General features: G+C 45.9%; 1 protein-coding gene across 1 annotated transcript in view; it reads left to right on the forward strand.

Moving 5' to 3' along the window:
- The window catches only part of C5 (complement C5), an 83,917-nt gene extending 70,227 nt beyond the window's left edge, over window positions 1-13,690 (forward strand). The window contains exons 33-41 of the mRNA XM_032901831.1: window positions 1-58; window positions 4,664-4,766; window positions 5,094-5,168; window positions 5,279-5,384; window positions 6,468-6,551; window positions 7,185-7,274; window positions 10,648-10,731; window positions 12,115-12,253; window positions 13,185-13,690. Coding sequence (XP_032757722.1) covers window positions 1-58; window positions 4,664-4,766; window positions 5,094-5,168; window positions 5,279-5,384; window positions 6,468-6,551; window positions 7,185-7,274; window positions 10,648-10,731; window positions 12,115-12,253; window positions 13,185-13,323 — 878 coding nt within the window. The 3' untranslated portion in view covers window positions 13,324-13,690. The remainder of the gene's footprint in view (window positions 59-4,663; window positions 4,767-5,093; window positions 5,169-5,278; window positions 5,385-6,467; window positions 6,552-7,184; window positions 7,275-10,647; window positions 10,732-12,114; window positions 12,254-13,184) is intronic.
- The last annotated feature ends 4,192 nt before the right edge of the window (window positions 13,691-17,882 follow it).

Raw genomic sequence — 17,882 nt, forward strand, 5'->3', positions numbered from 1 at the left:
CCTCCAGCTACCTCAGCTACAGTGACTCGGGACACAAGCGCATAATAGCCTGTGCCAGGTGAGCCCAGTTCCAGGTATGGAGTGGAGGTTCTGAGGTCTCGAGTTTGCAGCAACACCCTAGGTGCCCTTTAACACAGCCAAGGGTACCCCATTGTTCATTTCTGTTGGTTGTGGCAGCGGTGGATGCTTGGTTGGTTTCAGGGGGTTGTTTTGTTTTGTTGGTTTTTCAAGACAAGGTTCCTCTGGGTAGCTCTGGCTGGCCTGGAACTCACTCTAGACCAGACTGGCCTCGAACTCAGAGATCCAACTGCCTCCTCCTTCTCGAGTGCTGGAATTAAAGTTGTTTGTTTTTAAGTGTAGAATGCAGCAGGAATCCTTGGCTGCTTTTTCTAGAAGGCAGCTCCGGGTCTGCTAATATGCCATCTCTCCCAAGTTTTCGTCTGTCTGTTTGTTTTTTTTGTTTTTGTCTTCTTCTGATTCAAAGAATATAATAGCTTCTGCTGATTTTTCAGAATGGCAGAGATCTTATATAATTATTAGGGAAAGAAAATATGAAAGGTTTCTCACATGTGGGTCATATCCTCAGGGGGAAAATATCTCATTCCCCACCAACAACTCGGTCGGGCCTTTCAGCTGCTGCTCTCGGCTCAGGCTGCACACTCAGGTCAGAAGCTTCAGAAGCACCCAAAGCTCGCCCCGTCTGACGCTGCCAGCATTGAGAACTGAATGGTCTTCATGTCAAACCGTCTGCTGGCGAGTGCAAACCCTAAACTGGTTACTCCATTAGTTTCCTATTGCTGCTAGGCAATCCTGGCTCACTGTGAATTAGATCCTTGTCATGGTTAGGACTTCTCTGCTCTCCTTCATCTTACCTCATAAAGTGTCTTGTGAGTCCAGTGAATGCCTCCAAATAACACACACACAGCACACAGCACACACACAACCCAACACACAACACACAGACACACATGCACACACACATGCATACTGCATACACACACCACAGACATACATGCATACACAGACCACACACCACAGGCACACATACACACCACACATCATACACCCACAAAGCACACACACAAATGCATACCACACTCACACATCACACATCATACATACGCACTACATATACAACACAGACACACATGTACACACACACCAATCCTGACTCAAGTCCCATGTCTAAAGCCCTGTTGCTATACAACATCATCACAGGTCAGAGATTAGGATGTGAGCATCTTTGGAGTCAATAAGTCTGCATGCCATGGCCTCCTTCCTAGTGTGTCTGTAAAATGTGCCCTGGTTTTGAAACGCACGCACTTCTTTCCATCCCCTCACAGAGCCACCTGCCCTGTCCTATCTCCCTGAGTCTTATATTATCAATAACAGGCAAGCCCCAAATCATATTTTGCTGGCTATACATGCCTATAATCATATATGATAGCAAAATGCCCGTTGGGAACCTTGAAATTGGTGTAAAACGTCTACTAGATTCTAAGTGGAGAGACTTTGATGCGACTGTAGGAAGCCCTGTTTTAGAAACAAAAGAGCCGACATCCAAGGAAGTGAAGTGACCTGCTACAGTGTCCATTAGAGGCAGAGGCAAGGCCTCTGGTGCCACTCAATTCAGTATCTAATCCACCTCCCTCGGTCTATGATTAGTCCCAAGAAATACCCGCTTCTCCTCACCCCAGCCTCTCTCACTTGTCTGCATTTTGTTACTGCCTAGGCTTCACTCCCTGACAGGAAGCCCTCCTTAATGCCTTCCTCCCTTTCTTCCTCCCTCCCTCCCTCCTTCCTTCTTAACTTCTTTCCTTCCTCTCCCACTCTCCCTTCCTTTCTATCTAACTTCCTCCCTTTCTCCTTCCTTCTTTCCTAACTTCCCTCCTCCTCCTTCCCTTTCTTCCTTCCTCCCTCCTTCCTGCTTCCTAACTTCCTCCTTCCCTTTCTTCCTTCCAGCTTTGTTACTTCTGCCCTTGGCGGTCTCGCCCTCTGTTTCTTCTCACCCCAATGTCTCTCCTCCAAGGTCACCTCCCAGCACCTTTCTTCCAGCTCACTGCCATCCCTCCTCTTGGGTGCCAGAGATGCCACAGCTCTTTGAAGCCTATAACACAAGTCACATTCTGAGCAAACATCTGGGGAGAGCTAGAATCAGTACCCAGGATCTGACGAGGAGGCATCTGGGGCTGGCTGGAGAAGCACTCTGGGGTAATGGGTGGTGCACTTGGGGAGCCCCCAGGAGGAAAAGAAACACTGAAATAATCCTCAGCAGAGCAGAGCAGAGCAGAGCAGTTCATTCTCTAGACATTTCCTGTAGAGCATATTGGACTGTCTTACCTCCAAGTTTCTGACAGTTTTGATTGTCCCCAACCCTTCTGTACACAAAAAGGAACTTTCAAAAGTCATCCCTACCAACATTCGTGACAAGATGCCTAATGGTCAACATACAAAGGGAGGCTACACAGCATGTCTTTCGTGAGTTGCCTTGGTTTGTTTTGGGGGGTTCTTATTATTTGTTTTATTATTTGTTTGTTTGTTTTACAGATTAGGGACAGAGGGTTCTTAAAAACCCAGGTAGAAGTTGCTTTTGGCTCTGTGACACTGAAGAGGTTTATATTGGCTAGATTCCAAAGTCCTTCTTCATTAAAAACATTCTCTGCTTTCAAATATTCTCTCCTGGGGTTGGGGATTTAGCTCAGTGGTAGAGCACTTGCCTAGCAAGCGCAAGGCCCTGGGTTCGGTCCCAGCTCCAAAAAAAAAAAAAAAAAAATCAAATATTCTCTCCTGGTTAAAATCATGCCAGCACGGCCTCACATTCTTTCTTCTTCCTCTCTCTCTCTCTCTCTCTCTCTCTCTCTCTCTCTCTCTCTCTCTCTCCAACCTCTTGTTACACTCGAAAGAAAAGCAGAGGGGGCTGGAAGGATTTCATTTCTACAACAAAATGCCTCTGGGAAGATTGCTGGATTTGGCAGCAGGCAAAGGGCTTCTTGAAGGAAACATTTCTGTTCCGTGATTGAAACAGTCCCCATGGCAACCAGTCATGAAGTTCCACTGACCTTTTCATAGATACTCTCCACTCTGGAGTCCTTTTGCATCCTGAAGAAGTGGTATTTGCATCTGTGAGCCAGAAATCCCTGCTTTTTCTCCTTACCCAGCTAAGGGGATGCTGAGACACTCCTAAATCGCTCCTTCGGTGGGAATGGAGTTACATTTTTATGAATCAGGGTTTTTGTTTTTTTTTTAAGGAATTCACTTATTGTGGTAAACGAGATTTTAAAAATTCCTAATAAGAGCTGTTTTTCGTGCTCTGCATGGAGAGGCGGAGGAAAAGACGCAGCTTTTGAACTTCTGCTGCTCCCTAATCACCTGCTTCCCAAGACAGTTCCTTGGGGTGAAATCAGTTGTGAGCTATCTCTTCATCCTGAGCCCGAGCTCCAGCCTGCAGATGCTTTTGACTCCCCTGAGGCTCACCTGGGACCCAGGCTCTCTCCCTGCTTCTCCTGCCGCCACCCCAGCCCCCTTTCTCCTCTGACTCCATTCTCTGACCCAGTCTGCTGGTAACAGTGAGCATCTGCCCTCCGAGCCCGGGAGTCATAAGATGGTTGAAAACACGTGCTCATACTTCTCAAAAATAAGAAAATGACTTGTGGAAACTGCTCTGTGAGACTGGACATGACCCAGATTTCCTGATCCTCTTTCAGGGAGAGGGCGAGAGGGAGAGAGAGAGAGAGGAAGAGGGGGAGGGGGAGGGGAAGAGGGAAAGGGAGAATGAGAATGAGAATGAATTCCGATTTACCCACTTTGCTTCTTCTTAACTTCAAACTACCCAAATTCCCAGACAACAGTCTTTGGGGAGTTATTTTGTGGGGTACCCATGCCCTAGAACTTAAAAAAAAAAAACGGACAAGAGTAAAAGAAAAAGGAAATATAACCAAGCACAATCTGACATACACAGGACTGCTGACGTGTTAATGTGTTTCCTTCCACTCTATTCTCAGGGTTAAAGCTAGCGTTAGGGCTAGCATTAGGGTTTCGGGTCTCTTTCTAATATACAACCTGTAGTTTACCTTGGAAGCAGTCTGCTAGAAAAACTAGAATTAAAACATTCAAGAAACCTGGATTCATGCAGTGTTCTGCGTGAACCAGCTGTATAACCCTGGCGCGGGGCTGAACTCTGGCTTCGGCAGTTGTCATGGAGTGGGTGGGTGATTTCTGTGCACCAGATCAGCAGTGTGCTGGGATTGTTCCTCAAGGAAAGCCTCGGGATAGATAGCTCCGAGATCTCCTGCGGTTCTAAAGCTCTCAGGATCTGACCCATCTACCTTAATACGTAGAACCAAATGTAAATTTTAAAAGTTGATAAAGAGTGTAGTGGTGCGGGGTTGGGGATTTGGCTCAGTGGTAGAGCGCTTGCCTAGGAAGCGCAAGGTCCTGGGTAGAGTGTAGTGGTGCACACCTTTAATCTCAGCACTTGGGGAGACAGAGGCAGGTAGATCACGGGGACTTTGAGGCTAGCCTGGTCTACATAGGTAGCTGCAGGACAGCCAATGGCTACATCGAGAGACCCATAAAGCATAAAGGCTGCTAAATAACGGGGCCTTTTTTTTTTTAAGAATTTATCATTTATCTAACCCATCCTTCAATCTCTGATTTATTTTAGCTACAAGCCCAGCAAGGAGGAGTCAGCATCTGGGTCCTCCCATGCAGTAATGGATATACTGCTGCCGACCGGAATCGGAGCAAACCAAGAAGATTTACGAGCTGCAAGTGTTCTCTCTCTTCGAGATGTTGTGAATGCTTGGCTTTATTTCCTATGTCACTTTATGGGCAAACTTTTATTCTTTTACTTCAATATCTCACTCTCATGCAATCACTCAAAATATTCTTTCTAAAACAAATGTGTAACTGTGATTTGACCTATGACAATGAAGCAGGAGCATGCGCAGTGATGTGTTCAGTCCGGAAAGGAATCATCCTTCCGCTCAGAGTAGTGGGCTACGGTGCGGCTTAATATTCCATCAACAGGGAAATGGAATTAAACACAGAGATAAGGAAAGTACCTTCAAACTCCTCTCCCCTTTCTTTCTTAGCTTGTGGAAGGAGTGGATCAACTCCTAACTGATTACCAGATCAAAGACAGCCATGTTATTCTGCAATTGAATTCGGTAAGCTCCACCTCCCTGCACCTGCGCCTGACCACCGCATCTTCACAGGCTGAAGCATCAGGAATACCTCTTCCCCACGCCTGCCTTAAAACCTTGACTTTGTCAAACAGATTCCCTCCAGAGATTTCCTTTGTGTTCGGTTCCGGATATTTGAACTTTTCCAAGTTGGGTTTCTGAATCCTGCTACGTTCACGGTGTACGAGTATCATAGACCAGGTAACTGGCTCTGATCTACTCCACAGTTTCCCAGAAGACCTTGCTGCCGTCTTCCTGTAACTTAGAAATGCAGGGAGGCCTGCGCATCTTAGCGCGTAATTTGGAAAATCCAACCAGTACATTCATTTTGATGTGCTGCATTCAAACGGCTTTGTAGTCAACACAATCAGTTCGCATTTCAGCTTCTTCCTTTTTTTTATATAACTGGACTGTATCACCCTTTGCTCAATGTTAAAATGCTTTGCCTCGGGTTCTTCTTCAGGTCAGGTAGTCACTGCCTGTGTCCCTTGAATCTCTCCTTTCTAGAGAAGCCCAATTACTGCTCCAATTTTTTTTTCATCCTCCCAAAAAGACCCCCGCCCTTTCTGTATTCTCAGTTGGCACAAATCAACAGTTGCCACCTTGCACTGAAATTGCCTGGTTTTTATGCCATTCCCACCAGTCCCTGACATATGTTCATGTTCATGCCCCTGGTATATAGCGTAGCAGCAGGTACATGTAAAGTCAGTTCAGCTCCTGAGGAGATGAGAGATCACACACAGCTTTTTAACCCACTCGGGGCAGTTCTGTTTGTTAGAAAATCCTGAAGTGTAACAAATGCTGACCTTAGTTTTATCCTCTGGAATCACATAGAACACAGCATATATACATAGATAGATAGATAGATAGATAGATAGATAGATAGATAGATAGACAGATAGATAGATATGTATGTATATAACATCTCTCTCTCATGTGTGGTGTGTGTGTGTGTGTGTGTGTGTGTGTGTGTGTGTGTGTGTTTGTGTGTGTAAAGACCCTGGAGTAATATAATTTACTTTCTTTTCATTCCTTGGAGCATAAAATACTTTCACTCTAAGAAGTGACTATTGAAGAGTAAAATTCTGAGCACAGAGCCAAAATAACAAAGTGTGGGGTGTCTTCTTCAGGATAGCTAATTCATAGTTTAACCTCCTAGGGCCTGGAGCCCTTTTAAGAGACTGAGATAAACCATCGCTGAGGCCCCTTGTAAGAGACTCAATGGCTAATAAACACTGTGTTTCAGCCCAACCACTTCGTGTAATCATATCTCCATTCTCACAGATAAGCAGTGTACCATGATTTACAGCACTTCTGACACCAACCTTCAGAGAGTCTGTGAAGGAGCGGCATGCAAATGTGTTGAAGGTAAGCACCTGTTCAGTCTGCCTTTGCCTGTCTGAAGGTCATCTTGGGAAGCTGTTTAGCCAAACAATCCTTTCTCTGAAGTAGATACAGAATTGCAACTGACTGAAAAGTAACAATCCCCTTACAGCTACCAGCCGCCTGGATGGGACACTGTTTAAGAACAGAGAAAGGCCACCCAGATGGTTGTTGGGTGTCCAAGGGACACAATGTGCTTTCCTTTTTTATTTTCGCCTACTTTTTTTTTTTTTTTTTTTAAGCAAAGGACAATAGCCAAAGAGAACAGAGGTACTGGGCTTGGCCACCAGGTCTTTTCCACTCTCTTTCATTTGCGGCAAATCATTTTATGTTTCATTAGACTCTGAAAATGGAAAGTTAGTCCCCACTCCCTTCCTTCAAGGGAAGGATGTGCATTTCTGAAGAGTGACTGTGGAACAAATAACTGTGTAATAATGAGTCTGTGTTCAAGACTTTGGTCAGCTGGTTTAACTTTCATTTTACAATGGAAGAGAAGAAAATGGACAGGTCTTCAGAATATGATGTTTGTCTCAGGACGCATTAGAAACTGTTCACTCCCACAGAGAATGCCTGCTTCAGCAGACTAACCTAGCTCTCACCCTTCTCCACACTGTCCAGCTGATTGTGGGCAACTGCAGGCGGAACTGGACCTGGCCATCTCTGCAGACACCAGGAAAGAAACAGCATGTAAACCAGAGATCGCATATGGTGAGTGCAGATGTTTTAAGCATGAAGTGTTATCAGCGCATGTTCAGTTAGAGAGATGAGACACTGCACACTGGTGATGCTGTGTGAATATCACATTCCTCTGGTCCCTCGTTTGAATAGAGGTACTACACTTATTCCAAGAAAGCTTTTGAAACACCACAGAAGTTGGGTTGGCTCAATGGTTAGGCATGTGTAAAGCTTTTCCATAGGAGCCGAGTTTTATAACCTCTGGTTTTCCACACACACCCTAGTTTCCAAATAACAATTTGGAGGCTTATTTATTTATGAATAAATGCCTAGACAACAAGCTTTGGCTCATTCTCTGACTAGCTGGTGACTTCTATAACCTGTTTAAACTATTCTATGTCTTCCACATGGCTAGCTACCTATCCTCCATTTCATTAGTCCAATTTCCTCAGAGTCTGGGATGAATCTCCCACCTCCAACGGAGATGTCCCAGAGTTCCAGTCTCTCTACTGGAACTCCCACCTTCTACTCCCTGCCTTTTGCTAATAGGCCATCGGATTTTTACTGGCAGGTGATGTTTCTACACAGTACGCAAGAGATCGTCCCTTCCGAGTTTAGTTCCCAGCACCCACGCTGGGCAGCTCACAACTGCCTGTGATTCCATCTCCCGATATCCAGCCTCTGGCCTCCATAAGCACCTGCATATATACGCATAAACTGTTGGGGTCTGAGAATTGCTACACGAACCACTCAAACACCAATCTCAGTCAAATAAGGATGGCTTATTGACCACACACCCCAAGACTGATCCATCGGGGCCATGGTCTAGGCTCAGAAGCTGGACCATGACTTTGAGTCAAGCCTGAATTCTACAAACATCTGTGCCAAGCTATCCCACCAATCACAATTTAGGGACGGAGACTTCCTTAGGAACATGTCTTTGTTATATCCTTTGCTGTACACTTATCCTGCTCCCATTGGTTGGGGTATTGGCAGGAGACTTGCCTTGGCTAACATTCCTGTCTTGTCCACCAGGATGGAACTTGTCTAATATTCCTTTCTTAACTTGTCAACCAGGATATCAGTTACCCACATACATGTCTCTTTCTGCCATGTATGATGTTAGTTTCCAGGGAGGTCTTGGGAAATTAAACTTTACTTGACCCCTACTCAATATGGAAGTCCTATTCTAAATAGGTGCAGGTGTGTGTTGGGGTCCGTCCCAGGAGAAAGTTAGAAAAGCAAATACCATAAAAGTTTACACCCAGGTGCAGTCAGTACTCCTGTGTGGTTGGTTCAGAGCCAAGCTTATTGTGGGTAACCACACAAAGGAGTTCTACCGACTTCTGTCGGGCTTGGTTTCCAGAGGCACAGAACATGACAGGATGTGCAATCAACTTGGTTGTGAGAAAATTTCCTGGTAACAACAGAAACATCATATGAGAAAGTTTCCTTATAATATCAGTAACAGCAGGAAATGGCAGGCTAGACAGGTAACAGTTACCTAGGCCCTAACATTCCATCTAGATCTTAATATTTTACCTAGACCCTAACACAGACACACAGATAGTTTAAAGTAACTTAAAATTCTTAAATAACATAAAACTAAAAATTTTAAATTTAAAATTGCCATAATTTTTTTAAAAAAAAAATCAGAGATAGACAGAGATAGAGAGGGAGCAGAAGGCCACAGTCTTAAGGTCTCAGCTTAAGTGTGTTCGTGCACTGGGTAGAGCAGGAAAACAAGGCCACTACTTCAAATCTCTCTCTAAAGCAAAGAAAACTACTGAATGACGTTTTGATGTGTGCAGTCGATATCTGTGCCTAAGGCTCTCCTTATTTCTCATCATCCGGAGCTCAGAGCTAAGTTTCCATGTACAGTGGTGGGCTGTCTCAAGTCCCTTGTTGCAGTAAAAGTAAAATAATTCTATCTTTTATCCTGTACTAGGTCCAGCACCGTGGTGCCCCAAGATATCTGGTAGATATCTTCATCTCAGAGCAAAATGCCTCACTTGCTTTGCTCCATCCCATATCACACTGCCAATGGCTACTCTCTGCGCCTGGCAACAATCTCTTTACCCCTCTAGTTCCCAAGATAGGTTACCGCCATGCCACACATACACATGTCTCCATCCACCTCACACTCTCTTGAATTCAATTAAATCGCCACATGAAAGAACACACCACACAATAACCTCTAATCCAATTGATAAGATATAATTGCCCACCTAGATATACAAAGCCCTGTACACATCCATCCCTTAAGAATATTCATAACAGGGCTAGAGAGAGGGCTCAGGGGTTAAGAGCACTGACTGCTCTTCCAGAGGTCCTGAGTTCAATTCCCAGCAACCACACGGTGGCTCACAACCATCTGTAATGAGATCTGATGCCCTCTTCTGGTGTGTCTGAGAACAGCTACAATGTACTCATATACATGAAATAAATAAATCTTTAAAAAAAAAAAAGGGGGGGGTTGGGGATTTAGCTCAGTGGTAGAGCGCTTGCCTAGCAAGAGCAAGGCCCTGGGTTCGGTCCCCAGCTCCGAAAAAAAAAAAAAAAAAAAAAAGAATATTCATACCAACCTGTAAACGTGCAGAGAGGAAGTTTAACATCCGCCTCCATGTTCTCCCGGCTGCCTCCTCTTGTTCCAGTCTCCTCTGCTCTCTAAAACTTTTCTCCCACCCATCCTTCCTTCTCGTCCAATGACAGGCCTCGTTCTATCCTGTACCTGCCCTCACCTGTATAATGACATCATCCTACAGTCCCTGAGAGAATTATGTCCTTGTTGTCTTGAATGAGAATGGCCTCCGTGGGCTCATACATTTGATCCGCAGTTGGTAGACCCGTTTGGGATAGAGATGTGTCACTGGGGGGTGGGTTTTGAAGTTTAGTTTCAAAAGTTCACGCTATCCTCCTCCCCGACTAACCCCCCCACCCCTCCAGCCGACCCCCCACCTCTCCTGCCATCCTTCGTTTGCTCCGCCATCATGAGCCCTAATCTTCTCAAGACAGGCTGCTGTTCTCTTTGCTGTGAGTAGCCTTGATCCGCGTACCTAATCACATTGAGGACATTAAGTGTTTGCTCAAGGCCATGAGGGACATAAAGGCAGGAAGTTATTTATTAAATAACTGGCCCTGATATTGGTGCCATCGCTCTCTACATACTCTTCTCAGTGCAATCACTGACCTTAGAGTGGACTCTGGATTCCTTCTGTACTTCTTTCCGTCGAGTTCCTCACCATTTTTTTAATTTAATCTAGCGATTTGGCTGAGGGGGCTTGGGAGGATACTTGGAATGAATGAGACTTACTTCAGGGCACCCTAGACAGCTGCCATCCTCACTCCTCACCCAACGGCAAGCCCGGCCCGTTGCATTCATTTCATCCTGGTCTGTTTTTGCCAGCTTATAAGGTCAGGATCACGTCGGCCACGGAAGAAAACATTTTTGTCAAGTACACTGCGACGCTTCTGGATATTTACAAAACAGGTGAGAACTCCTCCTTCCTTCGAACACTTGGTGCGCCGTACGAGCCAGGCGCTGTACGGGAGCAGAGATGACTTGACTACAGGAGCAGAGGTCTCACCTTCATGAAGCCTCTTTTTCTCATTGAATTCTCTTATCACAGATGTCAGCGAATGCTTTTTGTATGTCAGCAAAAGCCACAACCACCTTTCGACTTCAGCATTTCGCTTTAAGAAACTTAAATCACATTTATTCGTGTGCGCATGCGCGCGTGTCTGTGGGCTACGTGGGGGTCAGAGGGCAACTTGCAGGGGTTGGCTTTCTCCTTCTGCCATGTGGCACCTGGGCATTGAGCTCAGGTCATCAGGCTTGGAACCAAGTACCTTTCCCTGCCGAGCCAACTTACTGGCCCTTCAAACACATTTAAAATGGAATCAGTGAATTTATTAAATAACTTAGGCTTATTGCCCTATTGATATCTTCCAAACAATCAATCTCTCATTTCAGTGACGATGAATTCTCCAATAGGTGGGGCTGTAAGTCTAAATCATAATGCATTTTTATTGACATGTATCTTCTTGGTAAATTCTGTTAAGAATTTCAAATCAGAAAACACTTTGTCCTTGGAGAGAGACAGAGGGGGGAGGGAGGGAGGGGGAGGAGGAGATTAGATTGAGGTATAGAGATACAAAAGAAGTGGGGAGGGGCCGGGGTATAGCTCAGGGCTAGAAAGTTACCGACTTGTCTAAGACCCCAGATTCAGTCTCTGTTGCTACTACAACGGAAGTGAACAGAGGGCTTAGCCGATACTCTGAGAAGTGAAGGTAGGCTTACACACATGAAACTCAACAGGCTTCATGCGGAAGACTGCATTCAGGGCAGAAGTATCAACTCATGGCTACTTCTGAGTCCCTTAGGCATCCCAAAGTTATCTTCCCTTAAATTTGCGATCCCTTCACACTGTGTGCCTTTCTAGAAAGCTGACCACCGCCAGCTACCGAACACTTTGTTAATTAGGTTAATTAATTAACACAGAGAGATAAGTAGTGCCTTGCCTATGAACCGTGGTCCTGGGTCTTCGAACCACTCCGTGGCTCTTGCTTTGCTCTCGGCACTTTCCTGTGGTATAGCCCGTTCAGCTTCCCTAGTAGTTCTGCAGTCATACCAAGTTGGCAATCAGAGGAGGGGCTGAGGCCTTACTCCAGGGAGTATAAATCAGTGTCCAGAACCACACAGTGGGAACTGGCACTGCTGGGCTTCAACCAGGACGGTCTGGCTCCAGAGTCGCAGTCAACCACAGGAAGAGAACATCTTCAGCCATACTCACCTCTCTGAGGATCAGAGTGGCTCAAGAGGGTTCATAACTAACATTTTTGTGACAGTGATAAGCTGCCTTGTGTGTCTTAGGGGAAGCCGCTGCTGAGAAGGACTCTGAGATCACCTTCATTAGAAAGATAAGCTGTACCAATGCCAACCTGGTGAAAGGGAAGCAGTATTTAATCATGGGCAAAGAGGCTCTGCAGATCAAACACAATTTCAGTTTCAAGTAAGTTGCTGGCGTTGATTTCCGGCTCAACCATCGTTTACTCTTAACTACATTCATGGTCCATATCAGTGCCTTAATTTCCATCAACAAATTATTAGTAGTCTTATCATCCAAGAGCCTGATAGGGAATGGAGAATACATGTCCACATCCTTTGACTACCAGCCTGGTCCTTCCTATGCAAAGAGTTCTAGTTGTAAATAGCAGGATGTTTAAACATGCACCGTATTATCTGTAAAGAGCTGGTCTTATGAGCTGAGATGACAGCTTCATCAGTAAAGTGCTTGCTGTGATGACTTCAATGACCAGAACCTAAAACCAAAAAAAGACAAAAAACCAAAAACAAACACAAAAGCAGACATGTGGGTCTGTAATTGAAAGCACAGGCTATTCTTCCAGAGAGTCCAGGTTCAATTCCCAGTGTCCACATGATGGCTTACAATAACCTGGAACTCCAATTCCAGGTGATTGTATGTTCTCTTCTGGGCTCCACAGGCATCAGACATTATGTGTGGTACACAAATATACATGTAGAAAAAACAGTCACATGCATTAAACAAATACTAAATAATTAGTTAAAAACAAACAAACAAACAGGCTTGGCGGTATACACTTGTAATCTCAGTGCTGGAGACAGCCAGGTGGATCCCTGAGGTTTACATGTCAGGCTGCCTCACCCGCTGGCAAAGTTCTAGGACAGTAAGAGGCTTTGTCTCAAAAAATAAACAAACAAAAACGATGATGTAGACAGTGCATGAGGAACAGCACCCAAGGTTGACCTCTGGCTTCCATGAGCAAGCAAGCAAGCAAGCAAGCAAGCAAGCAAGCAAGCGCGCACACACACACACACACACACACACACACACACACTACCATTAAGTATGGAACACTTCTGCACCACCACCAACACTGTTTCCATTTTTGCCTTCCTAGGTATATATACCCTCTAGATTCTTCCACCTGGATTGAATATTGGCCCACAGACACAACGTGTCCATCCTGCCAAGCGTTTGTAGCTAATTTGGACGAGTTCGCTGAAGACATCTTTCTAAATGGCTGTGAAAATGCCTGAGGAAGTTCTGCTGCCTGGCCTTCCCGGGTACTCCTGTTGGTGGAATTTCTCCTTCTCCTAGGAGCCAGGCTCGCTTGGAAACTTAGCCTAGAATCGGATACATTTTCTTTATAGTAAAGCATAAGTTGAAGAGTTACTTTGTGAAACAAAATAGCCTTGTGGGGAGCCGAAGGCAGGTCCCCCAAGGCTATTGGACATCAGCACCAATAAACTGGAACAAGTCTGTAACGTTAGCAGCCAGGGGTGTTTGTTGGGGCCGGAAGAAGAGACTCACTGAAATTGTAGCCCCTTAGGAAAACATGGTCTTGCTTGAAAAAAAAAAATACCAAGGACAGAAAATGCCATAAAAGCTTGACTTTGCACTCAACTGTATTGAAAATGGTGTTATTTTATGCTGGTTCAGCTTCAGGCACACCCGAGGGTTGAGAGGGAGCTGTCAGTAGAGGTCCCTGGACCCTGAAAGGCCCTGACCTCCTTAGCAGGCAGGGGAGTTGCTCCCCGCTCCTGCTTTCTTTGTGTCCCTGACAGGAAAGCTTTCTGCTCTCCCAGCTGCCTCTTCCTCTCAGTATCCATTTCCCCTGGAACTTACTCCTGCCAGTAATTGCTCTACCAGAAGGCAGACCCCATTGCAAAAGCCCGGTGAAAGGAAACCAAGACTCACGAGACTGTCATTCTGGCCCAGACCTACTCTCTCTTGGATCCTCGGTCTGTGCTGTATACAAATGACTTATACAGGGGTTAGATTTCGAGTGACATTGTGTGTAGCACTTAGGTCTCAGGAGTTCGCATAGATATCCCCATCCAGCGGCTTGAGAGTCTCACAAAGTACAGGATGCTTATAAGCACCATTTTAGAGTTGCCAAAGTGGAGGCTCCAAAACATAAAGCAATTCCCCAGCCTCCCTGAGAGGCATAAACAGATCTAAACCCCAGGGTATCCCGGGTCCACACTCCCACACAGCCCACTGCTCACTCGGCTTGATTTTCAAAGATGAAAGCAAATGTAACCAGAGATTCTTAAAGCATAGGCTAACTAGTTCCACTGAATTAACATAAGAAGTGTATAACTAGGTCAGCCGACTGGGTAACAAGGACAAAAGGAATCTGCCTTTCACTGCCCCATCTGTGAGACTGGCAGGGTTTCATAGCACGTCTCCTTATTGGCAGAGGATTTTCTACTTCCAGGAACTTTGGGTGTCCCAGCCCACACCGCACAGCATAGGACCACGATGCCAAGCAAGAGTGGAAGGGCCTCAGCTAAACCAGCTTTCTCCTGGCTCCTGCCTCTTCTCGCTGAGGGTAGGAAGGCCCTGCTTCCTCAGCACAGACCTCCAGGCCGTTAGGCTTCTGTCCCCAAGTGTGGTGGCAGATAGGCCAGACCACAGTCACCAGATGAAGCCACCAATGCAGCTGAACTGTTGATAGCATGTGAGCTGCTCCTCTTCTACCCCGGCCCCTTCTGAGCATGCCTCCTTTAGTCACGTTTTTTTTGTGACACTCCAGACTCAGCCAAATCCTGACTCAGCCTGCCCTTCTCCTCCTCCAAGGCTCCTGCACACCTGCCGTGACTTAATCATATAGAATTGTGTAGCATGTGCCTCCCTGAATCCCTCATGAGCTCCGCATGGGCAAGTGTACCCGTCTGGCCGGAACAGTCCTCTGAGTGGAAAGTGAGGATGATTATAAGAAAGACAGAAAGGAAGACTCAGACACACAAAGGTTAGAAATCGGGAGGGCTGTCCAGTCAGTACTGCGGTTGAATTCTCTCAGACTCCACGTAGCCCACAGCATCGTGGGAAACAAAGCCACAAGCTAACAGAAACAATTTGCTTACATGTACGCAAGATATTCCTTCCCATCCCAAAGGCCTCTTTCCACCAAGGTCAATAGAATCTTCAGCCCCTAGCATTGAGTTTCAGGTTCGCCCCTCTTAGAATTCCATGTCTCAGCAAGCAGGAAAATCTGCCAGCAGGCCCCGACCTGCCTTGACACACACACACACACACACACACACACACACACACACACACACACACACACACACTCTCTCTCTCTCTCTCTCTCTCTCTCTCTCTCTCTCTCTCTCTCTCTCTCTCTCTCCCTCCCTCCTCTGCTTCAGAAAAGTGGCAAAATGGCTCCCAGTAGGCAAGGTCGAGCATTCTCTTCGCCTTAATTCGAGTGTCTGGCACAATGCCAAGAACTTGACAGGATCCGGGAAGCTCTTGCTTGTGGGCTATCCTACAGACACATGTTGAAGAATGTGAAGATCCAAGTTCTAGGCTCAGCTTTGCCCCTAACTGGTTTAATCTCTCTGACAGACTGAAAAACAAGGGGCCTGGATGGTTCTCTCTATAGAGCTAAAATTATCTAATAATCTCATGATGAGAAACAGGAAACAAAACCAAAGTCGTGCATGCGTGCATGCAGCCCTGGGGTGTGTGCTTCAGAGAGCTGAAGGTGTGTGCTGTCCATAGCTTCTGAGAGAAGGATGTGGGGACCTAGGGAGGTGAGGAGGCACAAGGGTCTTCAAAGCAGAGGGCAGACACGTAAGCAAGTCACTCCAGAGGTTAGCCAGACTATCAGTGGTTTCCACAGAAGAACTCAATGATATCATTACACTGGGCAACGCAGAAGCAGCTCGTCCAAGTCCTGGTTTAAAATCTTCTTTTACAGCAAACGTGTCCAAAAGTAACTCTTAGGAAAAGTGGTAAGTAAAAGTCTAGATTTTTTTTCTTAAGGAAAAGCCAACTTGACACATAAAAGAGTTGAGATTTAAGAAGTCCACTGTAGGTTGGGCAGATGGCAAAGTCAGGAGAACTTAATTCCCAGACTCTGTGCAGAGCTGGGAGTCGGGCATACACTTGTAACCCCAGTGCTGGACAAGTGGGGACAGGTGGGTTAACAGAGCTCTCTGGCCAAACCATCCTTGTTTGGTGACTCTCAGACCATGTTGAAGAAGAAGGAGGAGGAGGAAAAGGGAGAGGAGGAAGAGGAACAGAAGGAAAAAACATATTGCTTGATCATCTTTGCCTCAGCTTGGACTCAAGCTTCTGTAAACAGGCAACCCAGGTCACGTGGCCTCTGTAGTGCAAACCCAGCTGGGGACAGCACTTAGGGAGGATGTGGATTTGACCCTTGGGCAGCGGTATATCCCTCCTTGACCATGTCGATCAGCAAGAGGCAGAGTCTGAAAAGCAGAAGCTAATCGGTGAGCTATTGTGCTTAAGAAAGCTCACCTCTCAGAAACCAGCAGACAGATCAAGGAGACTCCGGATGGAAAAAGCCAACTGAGGCACGAGAGGGATGCAATTGTCTAGAAAGAGAGAAACTGAACAGACTGAGGGTGGATAAGGTACTCTCAGTGGGAAGGGTCCACTGGAGTTTCTCAACATGAATTTAAAGAGGGACTGGTCAGCCTGGGTTCTGGGACGTGTCCAGCCACGTTCAGAGTCTAAAGCTATACACCATGCAGTCAGTTTAACAGGAACGGTTGTCATTGGGTAGAATCTATTGACTTTGCTGAGGAAGAACGCAGCATGGGGAACACATTAGCAAAGACTTATGGGATTTGGGCTGTGGTGGGGGATGATTCAAGAGAGCAGAGCTTCTCTCTAGGCTGAATACAGGAGCAATCATACAGTGTGTATCTTGACACTCTTAATTTAAAAAAAAAAAAAAAGGGACGCCTTTGGGTCTCAATGAGCCAGAAAAGGGGAATGTGGTAGTCTTGTGGATTAGGCAATGTTCTTTTTTATTCTCTGATCAAACATGATGGCAGAGGTACTTTTCTTTTTTTTTTTTTTTTTTTTTTTGATGCTTTTTGTCTGGCCTTGGCATTCTGTGACACAATATTACAAGGAACACTGTAGCCTGACCTCACACACCAGGCCAGCTCCTACAGACACCAAGGCCAAAGCCAACGTCAAGGGCCGCTCTCCTCTCTCACACACAGTTTCAGAGGTGCCCCTGTGAGGCCGCCGTGCAGAGGCCTCACAGAAGTGAAAACCCCTGCTCGAGAGCTGACTATTTAGTAACTGAATCGGAAGGTCCCTAAAGACACAAGACTCGGTTAAGTTTTATGGACTTTTTCCTACACCTGAGACTGGTTCTATAGAGTTAGTGTGACGAGAATCTATTTCCAGTGCCATGATCTTTCACTTTGATGGGGAAACCGAGCTGCACCTTTACAGGACTAGAGAGATGACTGAACTGATAATATTCTTGGTTTGCACGCCCGAGAGCCTGAATCTGATCCTCTAAACACACATTAAAACCAGCCTAGCTAGTGCACTGTGTTTTATAAAAAGATCAGAATATGTTTTATAGAGCATAGTACGATGAGCAGTGGGCCCATGCTAAGGCATTGCCTCCTCACTGAGGTATAGAATAGAGTTTATTTAGGAGCTTGGAGGGGAAGTTAAGGAAGGAGAGGGGGTGAGGAAGAGGAGGAGGAAGAGGAAGATGAAGAGGAAGAGGAGGAGGAGGTCAGCCAGGAAAACATGGGGAGAGGAGGAAGAGAGGTTAAAAAGGGACTAGAGAGGAGAGAGAGAAGAGAGAGAG

The sequence above is a fragment of the Rattus rattus genome, chromosome 5 (assembly GCF_011064425.1).
Source record: "Rattus rattus isolate New Zealand chromosome 5, Rrattus_CSIRO_v1, whole genome shotgun sequence".
NCBI classification, from domain to species: Eukaryota; Metazoa; Chordata; class Mammalia; order Rodentia; family Muridae; genus Rattus; species Rattus rattus.